General features: G+C 42.5%; 1 protein-coding gene across 1 annotated transcript in view; it reads left to right on the top strand.

Moving 5' to 3' along the window:
- Window positions 1-385: 385 nt before the first annotated feature.
- TAF4 (TATA-box binding protein associated factor 4) overlaps window positions 386-17,527 on the top strand; it is a 36,190-nt gene continuing 19,048 nt past the window's right edge. Inside the window, exons 1-2 of the mRNA XM_085079396.1 lie at window positions 386-752; window positions 2,697-3,785. Coding sequence (XP_084935522.1) covers window positions 437-752; window positions 2,697-3,785 — 1,405 coding nt within the window. The 5' untranslated portion in view covers window positions 386-436. The remainder of the gene's footprint in view (window positions 753-2,696; window positions 3,786-17,527) is intronic.

Below are 17,527 nucleotides of genomic sequence, written 5' to 3'. Positions count from 1 at the left end.
TCGCGCCGGCGGGGGAGACCCGGACGCAGGGAGCAGCAGGGAAAACATGCAGCCATTTTGGGCCGAGGCAGACAAAGAGCCGCCGGCGGTCGCGACCGCGGCCGCCGCCCCGCGCGGCCCCCGAACCCCCCGCACCCGCGGCGCGGCCACACCGAGGGGCCGCAGCCCTTGCCCGCCCGCGGCCGCCGCCGAGCCGCCGCCGCCGCCCGACTCTCAACTAAGCGTTCGCAGCCATTTGCACGGCCTTTTATAGCGCGGGCGCCGGCCAATCAGCGGCGGGCGGAATCCCTGCCCGGCCGGTGATGTGCGGGCCGGGCGCTCGCGCGTGCGCGGTTGGGCGGGGGGGCCGAGTGTGAGCTAGGCGGGGGGAGGAGGGAGGAGTGAGAGGGGAGGGGGGGGAGGAGGGAGCCGCTCACAGGAACCCTCCGAAAAAAAGATGGCGGCGGGCTCGGATCTGCTGGATGAGGTTTTCCTGAACACGGAGGTGGATGAGAAGGTGGTGAGCGACCTGGTGGGCTCCCTGGAGTCCCAGCTGGCGGCCTCCGGCCACCACCACCAGCACCACAAGGCGCAGGAGCCCCTGAGGGCCGCTGGGGGGCTGCTGGGGAACCATGTTGTGAGCAGCAGCAGTAGCAGCAGCAGCCCTAGCCCCAGCCCTGGAGGAGTAGTAGTAGGAGGCAATGCTAATGCCCAAACAGAGAGCAGCAGCGGCAGCAAGATGGGACTGAGTGCCCCAGAGATCACAAAAGCAGGTAACGTGGGCAGGGGTGGGGGGCTCTGAGGGAGAGGGGCCCTCCCCTCCCCCCACTCCCCGGCTCCCGCTGCCTCCTTCCCTCACTGCTTTCCCCCCTTTTCCCTCTCTCCTCCTTCTCGTTGTGGCAGGAGCGGGAGTGCAAAGGGTGGTATCGATCATACGGGGGAGAGCCTCCCCTCATCATGCCCCCTCGGTGTGTATCCGCGCCTCTGCTCCCTCCCCTTTATTTTCCCTCCTCGCCTGTGCTTACTCGAGGGTGTTGGATCATGTGTGGGGGCAGCCGCCCCGCAGAAGGAGCCGGCAGTGCCCGTCCGTGACTCTGCCGGTCCCCTCTGCTTTTCCTGCCCTTGTTGCTGGAGTGTAAAAGGGCTCTGTTAATCTCGGGGACTGAAGGAGGCAGAGCCCACCCCCTTGGTCATGGCTGTGCCTCCCATGCCGCCTGTGACTGCTCCCCGTCCCTTTCCAGGGGTGGAGGTTATGGGGGGGATTCCCTCTTGATAATGCCGCCTTAGCTGTCTGTGTAAATGCTCCCTCCCCTCCCCCTTCGCTGTTGCTGAAGTGGAAGGGGGTGTTATTAATCATGACACCTATTTCCTGTAGAGGAGGAAGCGAGGGGGGATTTCAAGGGGAGGAAGTCCCTCAAAATGCTTCCCCCCCATATCTGCTTGCCTTGATATTCCCCCCGCACCCCCTCCCTTGTTCCAGGGGCTTGGAGGGGGCATCCAACACCTCCCATTCCTCCTCTGCCCTCAAGGGGGGGTTGTCACAACGCCGGGTCCCGGGAAGGGGGGGAATTCAGGCCACAACACCCCACCTTGCACAGCGCCTTCTCCCACCCGCCCACCCCCGGAGCTGCCTGGGAATATTCCCCCCTTCGTGTTGGGAGGGTTGTAGGGGGGCAGTGTGAAGGCTGGGACAGAGGGCTCACTACGTGGGAATGGAGGGAAGCTGGTTTTTTTCAGGGGGATTGAAAGAAATGTCTCCCCAGAATGTCTCTGCAATTCCTCCCCTCCCCCCTTTTTATTTTTGATTTCGTCTTGCTGAAGTGTAAGAAGATACCACAGACCCTCTGTTATGATTGATGAAGCTCTTCTTGGAGGATATCCTTGACCCTTATAATGTGCATCTCAGTGTCTGGCTGTCACTATCCTTTTCCCATTTCTGTTTCCTTAGGGCCAGGACCTGGACTGTGTGTGATTGTACTTGTGCTAACACCAGGCCTTATCAAGGGGCATGCGGATTATTCAGGACAAGAAACTACATCATCTTGTCCCTTCTGAAAACCAGCTTTGCTTTTTATTTATTTATTTTGAACTATCTCTGGCTGTGGGAACTTCAGGTCCATTGGAACAAATTCTGTAATGAAGAAGAGGGGTTTTCTAGAAACCTACTCCAGGCCTTGCAGTACTTCTTATCTTGCCAGGCCAATGTTTTTCTTTCCTTTTACTTTTCATATTTCAAAGTAAGCCTCCCGATCTGACTGACTTACTTTGTAGGAGATGACAGGCTTAGGGAGTAATGAGTGCTTGGTCTAGGGAATATATCTTAATAATGTATCTCCCATGGACATTTTCTCCCCCTTGCAGTTGTAGTGCTGTTGCTAAATGGGATGTCAGGTTCTAGAATGGGGAAGAGGTCTTAGATGATCTTCCTCTCTTCCCTTGGTTGATATTAAATCTGTTTTCCCTGCTTTTTCTTACTGTAGTGTCAAAAGCAGGGGTGTTACAATTAATACTGAATCTCCCAGTCTTTGGTGGGAAATTGGAGGCTTTAAGATAACGTCTTCCAAGCCATGTTCAGTTTGTATTCTGTCCTGTTTTCCTTGCTCCAGGCAGGCAGCTTGGGAGATGGAGAAGACTTGATGATGTGGGAGAGCATTCTGTCTTCTCTGGACTTGTCTTCTTGCTCATTCGCTCTGTTTACCCATGTTGTTGTTTTGCAGGGGCAGGAGGAGTGCAGGGGGGTGTTATTAATCATAACACCAGGTCCCAGACTTCAGCTCTGGATGGAGCCACCACAACGAGCACCAGCACCACCACTGCAGCAGCAGGAGGATCTGAAGTCACTGCTGCTCCAGGGACCCTCAGTCAGGGCAAATCGGTGGTTATCAGCACCATGGCAACTGCCTTGTCCACCAGGAATGGCAAGATTGGGACCACGACAGTGCAGACTTTGAATGGGAGTAACGTGGTGATGAACTCTCACCACACAGGAAGTGCTGCTTTCTCTGGGACTCCTGTGACTGCCAACCCCGCTCCTGCACCTGCTGTCGCCCCTCTCGTTAACAATGGACCTGGATCCGTGGGGAAAGGAAACACTGTTAATGCTGTTTTGCCCTCAGCTTCTAACACTGTCATCCAGACTTCTTTCCTTAATACTGCTGTGTCCTCTGCATCCTCCTCCTCACCCACAGTGATCTCCTCGCAGCCACCCCTGAGCGTTGGCACCGGGGCGCCCACGGTAACGCTGGTGAGGCCCCCGATCCACACAGCAGGACCCACGGTAGCTGCAGCTGGTGCAGCCACTCAGAACGGGAGCAATACTGTGATCAATTCAACCATCAGTGTGGGGAGTTTTCCTGCTGTTGCCACAGCCACTGTGGGATCTGGAGTTTCCCTCCAGACGTCACTTGTGAACAGCCAGTCTGGTTCCACTGTGGCGGCAGCTCCTGCCACGCAGGTCATCAAATCTGAGTCTCCTAAAACTATAGTCCAGGCAGTGTCCCAACAGCAGACGCTGGCTACTGGTGGCCAGCCCAGTACTACAGGGGGTAACATGATTATTGGGCAAACTATGCAAGCTGGGCTCTCCAATGTTGCTCCCAATCCTGGTGGGATACCTCCTGCGGCTCCTGGCACCCCCACAGGAATGGCTAAAGGCACTGCCAATACAGTGGCACAAAGTCTGCCAAGGACTCCAACACCAACTACGAGTGGAATCAGAGCAACTTTGACTCCTACAGTTTTAGCACCTCGTTTGCCTCAGCCACCTCAGAATCCGACTAACATTCAGAATTTTCAATTACCACCAGGTAAGTCAGAGGATTGAGGGGTTTTATTTTGGAAGTGTGTTTCTTGCAGGGAGGAAGGAATCCAAGTGAGATTTCGTGCCACTTAATTGTGAATTGTCCAAAATGCATTACTTGTAACAATGAGAATGGTCTGGTGTTGAGTAGTAGTAGCACAGTAGCATTCCACTACTTTGTGTCTGATTTTGGGTGACCAAAATGTCTTTTCAGCAGTAATTGAAAATAATTCTGCCTGGTATCTTTGTTCCAGTGTCAGTGTAGATGAAGCTGCAAACTGCCAAAGTGTGACAAAGGAATATTATCTGATGAAATGTTATTATTTCATTAGTACAAAAGACATTTTGACTTTTCAGGTGATTTTGTCAGTAGTTTGTAACCTTTATGTGCTGCTTGGTTCCCTCCTGTCCCTGCATGCCCCCAGTACCACAGAGCTCTCATGAACAGAGAATCAGCAGATACAACACTCGAAAACTACCTACTTTTGCTTTAAATACCTTCAAAGTCTGACTTAAAAACTCACAGATTTGAAGCTTATGATCATCTTTTTAGTCACTAGCATTCTGATACAAAAGGCAGACTTCCTATGTCCTTACCTCACCCTGTTGTGTCTAGGGCTGCAGCTTTTGTAGTAGCTAGTCTCATGCTTAGTGCTGAGCATCTCTGGACAAGGAATCTAGTCCTGAACTCAGTGGGTGAGTGAAAAGCAGGATGAGAAGCATTTATTTGCTCAGAACTGTCTCTCCTTAAATATCCTAGGTGTGGAGATTTATATATTTGCTGTTATTTGAGTCAGGCTTGTTGCTTGTATCCACTTTGATTTTTAGCTGCAAATACGTGTGTGAACCTACACACTGCCTCCTGTCCTCCTAATAATACATACAATAGCTGTGTTCTTAGTCTTCACTGTTTTCAGGGCAATATGCAAAGAACAGCTAATTAAATTTTGCTACTAACACTGAATGAAATCGGTGGTGGTTTTAGTGAGTGGTTTTAGTAAAATACAAGTGGTCTTAGTAAAATACATCTCTTGGAACTCCTGGCCAACCTCAGAGCAATGCACCTGTCACATAAAGTAGATCAGGAATTATGAACTGTGTTACTAAACACTGTGTTTTTGTGTAATATGCTGTCTGTGGTACGTGATGCCATGCAGTTTGATGAAGTCTGTCAAACATTCTGTGTATCCAAGTACTAACTGGTATAAATATGCCTTTTTCTTTTTTTTTTTTTTGTGTGTGTAGAAGATTATTCCATATATGAGTAATTTGAATGACATGTTGCTAATTTAAAAAATAGCAGTAAAACTCAGATCTTGAAATCCTGGTGCTTGATTAGAAGCCTGTAAATGGTTAGGCTGGAAAAGCCTTATTTTATTTATTGCCACAGTGTTTTGAAGGGTTGGTCCAGTTTAGTGTATTGCCATTTATACCTACATTTTTGTCAATACTGCATTATAAACGTGATGATGGGGGAAAATACTACTGTAGAGTCCAGTGGGACCTTTTTTCAGGTAGCTGTAGCTTTCAGACTGCCATAGCATACTGAAATGTGTTACTCTTAGAAGCAGCATTGCCAGTCCTTAAGCAAAATTGGACCATAAATTGTTCCTTTGGATTTCTCGATAGATCAGAGTAAAACAATACCGGTTCTAAGCACTTGGGTTTTTGTTAAGCACTTTTCTTGTCTGTCCTACACTAGAAATATTTATAACTTCAAAAGAATAAGTATGACTCCTAAAATAAGCAAGTATGTGTGACTGGATGCACAGAAATTGAAAACTGAGTTCTTGCATGAGAAGGCAGACTTAATATTGAACTTTTTTTAGTGGAACAGATTATTTTTCTTTTAAGTTGCTTTAGCTTGTTTTTTGTACTCTGCGAAAGTAGCCAGCTTTGAAAATGCTGTGCATAAACCATTTCTTTCAAAATATTGAAGAACTGATGCATGCTGGGCTCTTAAAAACATCTCTCAGGCACAAGGGCCAAGCATCTCTGCAAGTCTGGCCATGTGCATCTGCTGGGATCTTCAGCAGAGTGCAGGTGCATTCATAGTGAAAGGAGAATGGGTGGCTGTGCTTTTGAAATTGTATTTTAGATGACAGCGTCATAGGCTAGATTTTTAGAGGCAGTTTGGTAGTGTGAAGCTGCAGTGCCTGTTTGCTGTGCACCTACTGCATGCATCGAATTTGCATTGACAAGTTTGTTTTTAAAAGTTAGTGGTGTGTGCTAGTAAGAGTTTCTAAGACATTGCTTGAAATAGTTTGAAATCATACACTTTACACACAGCTTTTTACACCAAAAAATACAAACACTTAGAAAGAAAATCCTGATGGAAGGTTTGACCATGACAGCACACGTTTTACAGTTATTTTCTTATCCAGAATTACTGTTTCTAGCTCTCCAAAATACAGTTACAGTGTCACATGCATGGAAAGCAGCATATAAAATGTCAGCAAGAGTTATTAACCTGGGACTTGAAAATTAGGAACCTTTCAAGGTTTCAAATGTTTTCTTTAAAAGAGCAAGTGGAAAATAAACTTGATCAATGGTCTTTGAAATGTATTACTTTTAGAATAATGCTTTGTATCACATCAAGTCAATTGTGCAGCAAACCTTGACTGACCAGATTGGAGTTGTTTGAAGAGCCAGTGGGCCATAATTGTTGTGACCTTACTGGGTTTTGGTATATTACTTCTCCAAGGAACTGGACTATTGAGGGTATCTGTGTATTAATGATGCTTTTTCACTTCTGACAGTCTTCTTTGAGGAAGACTGTTGCACTTAGTCATTTCATCAGGAGCCTGTGTTTGGAACTTTGTGGTCCATCTGAAGAGATTTGGGTAATGAAGGTCCCAAAATAACGTTATTTATGCCTTCTTAGAAAAGACATGGAAGTATTTACTTGTGAGATGATTTTGTAAGGGGGTGGGAGCACAAGTTTATACAATACTGCCTTAAGGATGCAACACTCCTGAAATTGTGAGTGAAGTTTGTTGTTTCTGAGTACTTCAGTAATGAGAAATGTGTTAGGTACAATAATATGGTAAGAAGTATAAAGTCTGAGTTTGTTAAAGCAGTAAGTCAGTGTTCCACTGTTAGAGGTGCTCAGAAAAGTATAACTGGGATTATGCTTTGAAATTTATCTTTTACATTGACCAAATGTGTAAAGTGTTTTGAGATCATTGCTGACACAGGGTAGAATCATCTTGTAAACTGGCAAAACTTGTGTAGTTTAAAATCATTTTTGAAAATCCCATCATGTCCAGTAGTCCTGTAGTACAAACCCAGCATCTGTGAGTTCATGCTTGCTTAGGAGCACTGTCAACTTGGGATTCAATGATTTGATTTCTCTTCCTGCAAGTTCATTTGTTACTCTCTTCTGCTTTATCTTTATGTACAAGCATAATATGTTTTTAAGATACTTGCTTAAAGAAAGGAGCAGATTGGTGAGTGCTGAAGGTATACAGTAAGAATATTGTAGAGCAGGTAGGTCTGGACAGTTTTCTCTGCTGGCTTAGGTGAAATTGAAATCTAGAAACTTTCACTTCCCTCTGTCCCTCTCTTTTCTTTTACCTTCTGAATGACTGTTAGTACTTACGAAAATTTAGTGGCTTGATCGTAAAGACTGGTATTTTCCTGGTTAAATATGATTTGGTGACAAGTGGTCCTGTTTAAGATAGCGGATAGGATGGGTTGTCTTCATGTTTTTTTTTTAATTCTGCCGCCATGACCAGTTTTCCCACTAGCAGCAGTCCAGTTCTGCAGCTGTTGTAGGACAGAATTGTTTTGCCTTGTATCTAAAAATAAAACTTCTTTATTACTTTCTCAAAACTCAGTTGGATCTGCCAGTAGCTGATGATAGGGGATGAGACTATAAATTTCTTCGTTGCTTTCTTTCTGGAGGGCATCTCATGTGCCTTTTCTGTGGTGAGGACAGGATGGGCCTTTTATAGACTGAGAAACTGCTGGGGCCCCTTGAACAGTGGAATGTTCCAGAGTTCTGAACTCTACCAGTGGTTAAAGCTTATCATTGGTGCTTTCCAGAAGCAAATGATACCTGGAGGAGCATCAGTGCTGTGTGTCTGCAAATCTGGAAGATGTTCACGTGAATATGCACACTCAAAGTTTTCTTCAAGGCCTTAGAGGCTCAAAACTTCATTTGGTGTTAAATGGGAAATTTAACACCAAATTCTTGTAGAAACTGATTGGTTTTTAGCTTGTGTTCAGTGTCCAAGAAAGATTCTAACTTAGGCCATGGTTATGGTGGCTTTAGGATGGGAAAACTACCTGAACACATAATTTAAAGTATGGCTTTAAGTGCTTGAGCAGTCATACCTCTTGGAGCTGAAGTAACTGAAAAATAACTTCTGCAGGAGCAGTTACATTTCTTTCAGTTGGGAGTTGGGGTGGTAGGTGGTTGGGCAAAGGAGAGTGTGTAAAAAATGGAGAAGGGTGACAACTGAGAAGAATGAAACAAATCAAACAATTTGTGTTACTTTTTCATACTAAGTACCTCATTCTTTGTGTTTGCTTTGTGCTTGAAACATGTACCCCAGAAGTGCCCAAAGTAGCTAGTGTGTAGATAGATGAGGAAATCATCAAGCTTCCATAATACAAGAAATACAGAAAGGAACAGTAGAAATACTATGAAGTAGTGGAATGTGGTTGTTTCTATTTCTCACTGACTAGTAAGCGAGTTCAAACATATCCTCATTATAGTTTCCCTGTATGTTGCATGTGCTGCCAATATTATGCCTGTTAAGTGTGTTGGCATGGCTCGATTTTGTTAAAAATAATGTCTGCAATGCACCGTGACAATGGGGGCTTCTTAGAGTACTTACAGTATGTTTTACTTTCAATGCATTTTACAAAACTTAATCCTTGCAGCATGCCTGTGTGGTTGGTAAATAAAGTAGTATGAACTCTGCTTTAGAGCCAGGGGAAAGAGCAAGTTAGAGAAGTTCTGACTTGCCCAAGGCCATGCAGGAATCGATATTTTGCCAGGATTAGAACTTGGGAGTCCTATACTTGGCATGTAAAGCAGTATCTGTCTTTCTGGAAGATAACTGTGGATCTCTTCTGCAGAACTCTTCTGGGTGAGGGGTGGATTTTATGTTCAAATCATGCATCAGCAAAAGGAACATTCTGCTTTATTTGGAATCTGCTACATCAGATCTGCCATATGTCACCAGACTGAAAGTTGTGTTTGTTCGCATTGCAACTTCCATAACTGAGGACTCCTGCATGCTTGGCTTTGTACCCCAAAGAACCTGAAGCTCAGAGAGCTGTGCAATAGGATTTTTTGGTTCTGTTAAAAAGAGTATCTTGATGTTTTTCACATCTGATAAGAGTGTATCATTTAGTGATGGGATCTAATGGGAGTATAATTGTGATTCCGTTAAGCTATGAAAGCTATTAACTCTGATTACATATTGTCAAGTTCTGTTATGAAAAATACTGCTCCCAACAGCCCTTGCAAGTGCATGTATGGATATGTCTGTATGATCTTCAGATTGTGATCTGGGTTTTTTGGGTATCGCTAAGCTTGTGATAAAAGTTGTTGGTCATCAAGCAAAAGTGATTTGTTTCTTTTGAGGTGTTTTGCACTCTGCAGGAAGTTACATATTTTCCGTCTCTGGAAATCTAGCAGGTTGCTTGTGAAACCTTTTTGGTTTGAGGACCACAAATCTGAATGTTGCATAGGACTTCAACCCCTTACTAACACAGGATGCTGCGGCCAAGTCAGCAAACTGAGGTGAAAATGCATCAGTTTTGGGCACTGATAAGACCCAAATTATATCACAAACTCTCCAAATGAAGTAACTTGGTATATGAAAACTCTTACTGTCGTTTGTCTCCCCTGTTTTGGGAAATGGTGTGTAAATATAATTTAAAAAAAATTATGGAGTAGTTCAAGAACACAGTTGAAAATACTGATATTTAAACTGTCTGGGTTCAAGGAAAGAGAAGATACTGGTGTCTGGAAAGATTGCTTTCTATAAAAACACTGTGATCAATACTGAGTCTGCTCAGAAGGAACTGGACGTAGAGGTCACTTAACACATTAAACATTTTTTGTTACTATATGCATTTTTTGTCAGAAATACTAAAAATCAGCATTTTTACCTGAAAATAGCTACTCTTGTCAAGATTTGTTTGTGTTGAAACTTTGTGAATATTTATAACTCCACTTATCTGTCTGAATGTGCTCCTTGAATTTGTTGCCATTGCTTCATGTAGTGTTGGAAGACTAAGCAAGTTTAGCTTTATGTTAGGCACATTATCGTGAAAGAAGATTTGAAGAGGTAGTGGTGTGAAGAACAGAATTTTGAAAATACTGTTTCTCACAACTAAAGGCAATGACAGAGAGGAGATTTTAGTCCTAACTAATAGACAGTTCTTTGAGGTGTATTATGAACCCTAAAGCTCTGAAGGAAGGAAGGCCAAACTCTAGGGAGAGTGTGTTGCTCAAAGGTGACAAAGGGCTTTTTCTTTGCACAGCCACAGGTCTATTCCTAAGTGCAAACAGTTGTATCAACCCTCTTGTATCTACTTCCTCGTAAGAGAAGCAAAATTACTTACACAACATGTACACAGACCAGGCTGTAATTAAACAGGTATAAAGATTATGTGATCATCCATATTTCAGATTAGATGAGGCTTTTTTTTTTTCTTTTCACTGAGGCCATGGACACATGAATAGAGCTTTTTGGTTGTTTTAAACCTTCTAGGGCAGTTTTACCTCAGCTTGCTCTGGAAATTTCTACCCCAGTTCTGTTCTGTGGGTATTCCCTTCCAGAAATGCTGGTTGTCTTCTAGAGGTGCAGGTATCTCAAGGAACTGAGAGCCAGTTTTTTGCCTCAAAGCCTCCTGTCTTGGAGTAATTTTCTTCAGGTGTCTTTAACATAATATTTAATGTAAAATGTAATAGTTGTCCTTGAGGTCTTATTTATGCCTTTAAGGGTTTTTTTAAAATATAGAATTTTTTTTTTTGGAGAATAAAAATACTGATTATTGACACTGTATAATGGTATAGATTATCAGTAATGAAGAAAGAGGTGATAATTATAAGGAACTGACCCACCTGCAGTGAGATCTGCTCAGTAGAGCTGTCTTAAGGCATTGTACAGATGTAGCTGATCTTTGGGTCTGTAACTGTTGTAAAGCTCAAAAGAACATTTTAAAAAGATGGAGTTTCTGTACTTAGATTACCAGCAGTCAGATAGTTGGACTTTGAGCATTGAAGGTTGATTCTCAGCAAAATGCATAGATATGTTATAAAATTGGTTAAATAGGGGTGGTGCTTTTGCTGTGTAATTGTACAGGATTTAGTGCAAGGTCCCACTTGGATACCAAACTCTTTTAGTGGGATTTGGGAAAGTATAATGATAAAAATTAGGTAACTTTTTGCCATTATAGATCTCTGTTTATAAATTTGAACTGTAAGCTATGAATGCTATGTATTTTAATTTTGATGCTTTTGCTCTTAAAATGCATTACTAAAATGTATTTTTCAGTAACACATAACCAGTACCTAGACAATGAATAACATAAAACTCACTGCAGTGTGTAATAATATTTTACATGACTGACATGACTGTCCTAAGATTTGTATTGAATTGAGTAAGCCTCTCTTGTAAAAATGGTCTAACTTATGATTATAACTTGATTAATATATGCTTCTGAGAGTAGCTGAACTGTTAAAAGCTATCACAGTGCTTTTGTGCAGAATAAAGCACGTGCTGGATAGACTGTGCTGACAACTAGTGCAGTTGAAAAATGTGTGCTCTAGATATCAGAGTATAAACAAAACCCAGGCAATGAGGTGTGGTGCCTTTCTGAGATGGTTTGGGGGGGCAGCAAGGCTGTACTGAGTTGTCTGCACACCTTCCTTCAGTTTATTAATCAAATATTTCTGTGAGGGAGGGTTAGGTTTAGAACCTCTCTCCAAATGTAATAATACCAGGTACTTTCAGCCTAAGTGGTGGTGTGGCGAGTGGGACCAGTTGTGCTCACATGAGTCAGAAGTGCCAACTCCAAGGAGTAGCACTGAGGAATTGCAGCACCTGTGGCAAAAAGAGTACATGGAAGGGACCAGAAGAGTGTTTGTGGAGGGATCAGTGCAGGAGGAGAGATCTGGAGTAGAGAGGCTGAGAGTGACTAAACCGTGTGGAAGTTAAAAGACAAGCATGAGGAGTTATTAGTTTTTAACAGACATATGTGTAGTCATGTTTGCAGTAGTATTAAGGGTGGATTGGAAGAAGATAGAAGTGTTCATGCACTGAGCTTCAACCTCTTAGTTCCTTTCATTCTTCCTTTTAACCAGTGTATCAATTCGATTTTCTTTCCTTCCCTGTCCTCCATGGGGGAGGGGGAGAAAAGGCACTAATTATTTATAAGTGTTAGTCATACCCAGTCATTAAGCTTAGTCATTACTCAGGACTGTGCATTTGATGGTTAGTAAAAATCAAAACGAAACCTGATTTTGTTGAAAAGCTTTCTGAATTCAAGCTTACAGGTGTGAAAATAATTCTGTGCTCAGACTAACTGCAAAAGCAGAGCTGCTTAATAAATGTTGGTATCAGCCAAATGGCATGTAATATCATGTCCCCGTTGATGGTTTGTATTGAACTTGCAGGCGTAGTGTTTGGCATATTCTCAAAGCAGAAATAACTCTGTATGGGCAGTGAGAGAAGCATGAACTCACAGAGGAGGATGTGGAGGGAATGTTTCTGCTGAGGCTGCCCTGGAGAGCTGTCAGTCAGTGGCATTGTCCAGCTTCAGGTCTGCACAGCTCTGGGTGAAAAGGTGGTATCAACAAAGGGTTTTCTCACTGCTGAAATTACAAAGAGTGTATACCTTGAGTAGGGCGTTCACAGTAGGGACAAATGAAAGAAATGTGTTCCTTATGGGTTTTCATGTGCTTAGTTGTTTTAGGCTGTTGCGTTCTGGAGGAAGAAAACATTGATTTAAAGCATTACTCCTCATTGAGTATTTCTGTACAGACTGTGGTAATAAATGCAAAGTAACTCAGCCATTCAGATTTCTTAAGGTGCTCGAACAGCACTTACGTTGACACACCTTGGTACAGACAAACTGTCACAAATGAAGACTAGTTGAATTTTGAAACCTCCTATTTAAAATAACAGAGGAAAAGGGTTAGTGACATTTTATTTTGTGTCTTCCTTTCTGAAACCCAAATCTGTTTGGTGTAACTGCTTTGTTGTTTGATGTAAGTATATTGAAATTAATGGCAGAGCTAAATCTGAATTGCTTGGAGATCAATAATTAAAGCAATTGGTTTAGCTCTTGATAGTGTTTTTCTTAGCTGTTTCGACATCAGACAGATTTGTGTGATGATTGGGTTGCAATTTGACAGAGCACTCTGGTGTTTTGGCTTTGTATGCTTGACTAGAAAGGAATGTTAACACACTTTCAAGGAATATAGCTTTCCAGAGAAGTCAAAATAGTTTCAAATCCCATTGTTGTTGAAGCATTTGTCAATTGTTGCTATATAGAATGATGTATTTCCCAGAACAATTCTTATACACCTTTTCAAATGAGCAGGTAAGATTTTTTCCATATGGGATCACTGTTAAATGCAGTGGCGTTTTGGCACTCCCACATGAGATTATTTCTTTAACTATATTCTTAAAAGGTTTGTAAATCAATACTTTACAAATGATTCACTTCTTCACCTTTTAGACAATACAGTTGAGTTGTGCTCTTTGAAACTGAATTCCTGCATAGCAAGAGTAAGCAAAAGCTTTGAAAATGAAATCAAGTTTGTCTGTTGATTCTTTTGTAAGAAAAAACAGTTTTTCAAAATGTGAACTTCTGTACTTGATCTGTACAAAATATGCTTTCTGTGCCCTTTAGTCAGGATTCTTGAGGGTATTTGCAAGTGTATCTTTCACCTGTGTTGGCAATAATCACCAATCGACTGTTGAAGAATTAATATTTCTGAGACCATAATGTCTGGTTGGAATCTGTGTGTGCAGGTTGGGGGAGAGTGGTGGTAGCAAGCAGTGGAGTGCTGCAATAAACTAACATTGTACCAAAACTTCTAGGCATTGTGTCTGGGTAGAATTTTGCTTTACGTCAGAGTGACATGAGTTGAAAAGGAAATGGAGTGATGTGCTTTTGTAGTTCTTGTCTGAAACTCTGTGCCATGCCAATCTTCATTCCATGTAATATTTAGTGCCTGTTGGGTGAGACTCCAAGTGTTTGGTATTAGAGATGCTGTGAAGCAGCACCTGACAGTCATGCCATGTTTTTTCATGGTAAGTTGTAGCTCACTTTCAGCACAGCAGGTGCTAAATGTTTAACAGGCTCCTTTCTTTGAGCACAGCTCTGTGCAGAGCCCCAGCCTCATGGCTTTGGGGTGCCCCTTACTCGAATTGGTACAGACACTCAGGTTGCTCCAGTGTGCTGGACAGCTCTGGCACTGCCTGGCAGTCTTATGGAGCCTGCAGACCTGCAGCTCAGCAAATATATCTACTACTACTTCATGTTTGCACAGCCTGACCTTGTTGCCCCAGTGCAGGGCAGCCACTTCTGGAGCAGCTGAAGTCTCACATAGTCATGGGTTCCTTTTGAGCTGGTGGATTTGCTGATACCTCCTGATTCCTGCACTATGGAGACTTTTCCTTAGGCACTGTGCTTATCCTCATGGAGCTAAGGTGTCTTCATGGAAATCACAAAACAACCACGTTTGTTGATGAAACTTGAGAGCTTGGATTGCTGATGAGGTCAAAGACTTTGGCAAGAAAGTTCATGTAAAATTTTTTTCTGGATTTGTGCAGCACAGGTCTCTTGAGGTTCTAAGCACCTAAACCTGAGTACATTTAATGCAGCAGTGCATGTTTCTCCTCAGGTACAAAGTAATGTGTCTTCAATAACATCTAATCAACATCTCCGTTACCGTTCACAGTTCTGTGCTACTCATTTTGATTTGTAATCCCTGTTTCTCAGGAATTGATGGTCCTTCATGAGCTGCTACACATCTGGTTCATTACAGATGCTGCTCTTTAATATGTGTAAATAATTCAAATCTGCTAGAGGTTGTGTGGTGTTAGGGAAGATTTCCTTAATGACCCAGATTTTCACAGAGCTGCAGTGATCTAGTAGACTTCAGTAAATTCTTTCTGCTTTTCTTGGGCTTTCATTCCTGTAGAGTGGGAGTTCTTCCAGGTGGATCAGTTACTGGAAGAGGAGGAACAGTAGATCGTTGGAGAGTGTTGATGTTGGTACTAGGCTGTCTTTTCCTTTTCTGCAGTAAGGGATGGGACCCTGTCACATATATCACTTATTCTGAAAGCTCTTCATACAGCTTATAGTGGCAGGTGTTTTTCTCCAGCTCTCTCTCTGGTATTGTAGCATTTTTTTATTGGAAAACTCTTAGAAACTCTGTCCTTTTTATAAAGGTTTTGTCATTCCAGAGTCCCTGCGTAACCTGATCCAATCACTTACAGTGCATGGACTCATCTCCTTTGCTTTGGATGGTTTTTGCGGTGTGTATGATGGCAACTTGCATAACCTTACACACACATTTGCTTTCTGTTTTATTGCAACAGAATCTCTTCTGACAATTCCAAAAGGATACTCTCATAAAGCTTTCTCCTGCTAATATGGCACAGCCCACTTAGGATTACTGTCAGATTTTTCTGCCATGTCAAATGTTTGCAGCATCTTGCCACAAATGAGTGTGTGCTCAAGAGCTTAAGGCCCAAAGGGCTTTGACGTGAAGATAACCTCTTAGTGAACTTCCCTGGCAAATCTAGTTAGGATTTGAAGATTTGTCAGATGTCAGTGGACTGTATGATCAATCATCTTCTTTTCTGGAGGTGTTTGTAAGGACTTTGATTTTCTACACCAGAAGCATCAGTCCTCTGGTTATTCTTTCAGGCTTGGACATTGTTTCTGAACACCAGCATGTGTGTCTATTGATTCTTTGCTGCCTAGCAGCTCTCCCTGACCCCAGCTGTTTTTTCATGGGAAGTTTTTCAGTTACTTTATTTTAAGAAGAGGAGACTGGAAAAGGATATTCTCAATGCACTTTCAAGATCATATACCCATTAATTCTTCTGTCATGTCTCAGCTACAGAAAAAAATGACTTACTAAAAGTCTAGTTTCGTAGTAATGGCTCTGAATTGGTCTGGATTAACCATGAGCTACATTGTGAGTAGCAAGCAAAATTTGTAAGCGTGAACCTTCTGTTCTTCTGTTCAGTGTCTGCATCAGAAAGAGAGATGTTGTCACTTGGGATCAGATAGGATCCTGTGTAGGGTTTATATTTCACAGGCAAGAGTTTCGTCCTTGCATGCTGGTAAGCCCAGTGAGAAGCATGGGCACACCTTGCTGTGTCCTCTCGCTGGGTGCTTGCTAACTGGAGATGGAGTCCTTCAGAGTGTCCCCTAGGGTATGGATGGAGTCCCTGAGACATGGAGCGTTATCCTGAAGGGTGACACCTGCATGTGCTGCTGTTGGAGTGGCCTCCTGCTGGCTGTGACTGTCAGAGGGACACTGCTGGATTGTGCACTTCCTCACTACACTGATGTGAAGGTGCCTGCTGGATCTGCAGAGAGTTTTCTCTCTTTCATTGGGAAGTCCAGATCCTATAAATTTTATTAATCAAGATTTACCAGTAAAAATTGGTAACAAAACAGGAAACCATTTTGGTTTGGTTTATTTTGTTTTGGATGTAGGGGTTCTCTAGCAAGAAAGTTGCATGTCTTTGAAATTATGCAGATAATCAGGGTGGTCTGCAAAGGCTACAATATATTTTATTAGTGTTCCTTATCATTCTGTTACTTTTTTTCTTTAGCTTTTGCTAAGCCAGGCCATGTTTCAAAGAAGGAAGGAAGAGGGAGGTATTAGAAAAAAGTCTGGTTTGTGTTTTTCTGCTATGTCCTATGGCCAGGGCTCTTCACGTTTTATTCCAGTGCATGATTTTACACATTTTATTAGTTGAAAAGATACCAACAAAGAAAAAAACCCCAAAGCACAACATTTGATAAATAGTAATGCCATTAGCAAATGGAAATAAAAATAAGTAGGAGGCAAAGATGACACTGTGGAATCATATATCATATAATAATGGCATTTTTCAACCCAAACAATCTTGAAAACAGGAGTGATCTGGGAAGGTCTCCGCAACAAGAACAGCTGCGCTGACCATTGTACTAGTCAGGGACACAAGTCTTTTTGGCATCAGAAACAGCCAACTAAGTTTTGTTAATCCTTTGTTTGGAGCCATGATAAATTGTTTAATTCAAACTAAAATATGAGCCTCCTTCAGGATTCTTTCAAGCCTCTAACTTCTAACAAAAATGGTAATTAATTTTAATTTTAATTAGTTTTTTAATGAGAGACTTGGAAAGAATTCTGGAATGTTTGCATTTTTAATAGTGAATATGATTTTAGAGTACACGTGATCAGACTTTCTAGGAAAAAGAAGGCAGAGAGATACTTAAAATGGCCAAGCTTTATTGTCACCTTTTTCTAATTGAACATGTCCAGTGATCCTTATTAGCTGTTTGGTCTCAAATAGTAATTAATCCATTTGTGGAACAAAAACCTGATTGATAGAACAGAAAGATGTTTTCCATCTTCAAATATGTTGCTGAATTTAATTTAAAGAGTGAGATATGTTACACAGTTTTATCTGTCTTCTATACCTGGTAGTCAGTTCTGACCTGGTTCATTCAGCATTTGCAGCCTTATGCATTGGAGTTTGAGGTTAT

The sequence above is a fragment of the Lichenostomus cassidix genome, chromosome 20 (genome assembly GCF_008360975.1).
Source record: "Lichenostomus cassidix isolate B80296 chromosome 20, HeHo_3.0, whole genome shotgun sequence".
NCBI classification, from domain to species: domain Eukaryota; kingdom Metazoa; phylum Chordata; class Aves; order Passeriformes; family Meliphagidae; genus Lichenostomus; species Lichenostomus cassidix.
This window is presented reverse-complemented; position numbering and strand designations above follow the sequence as displayed.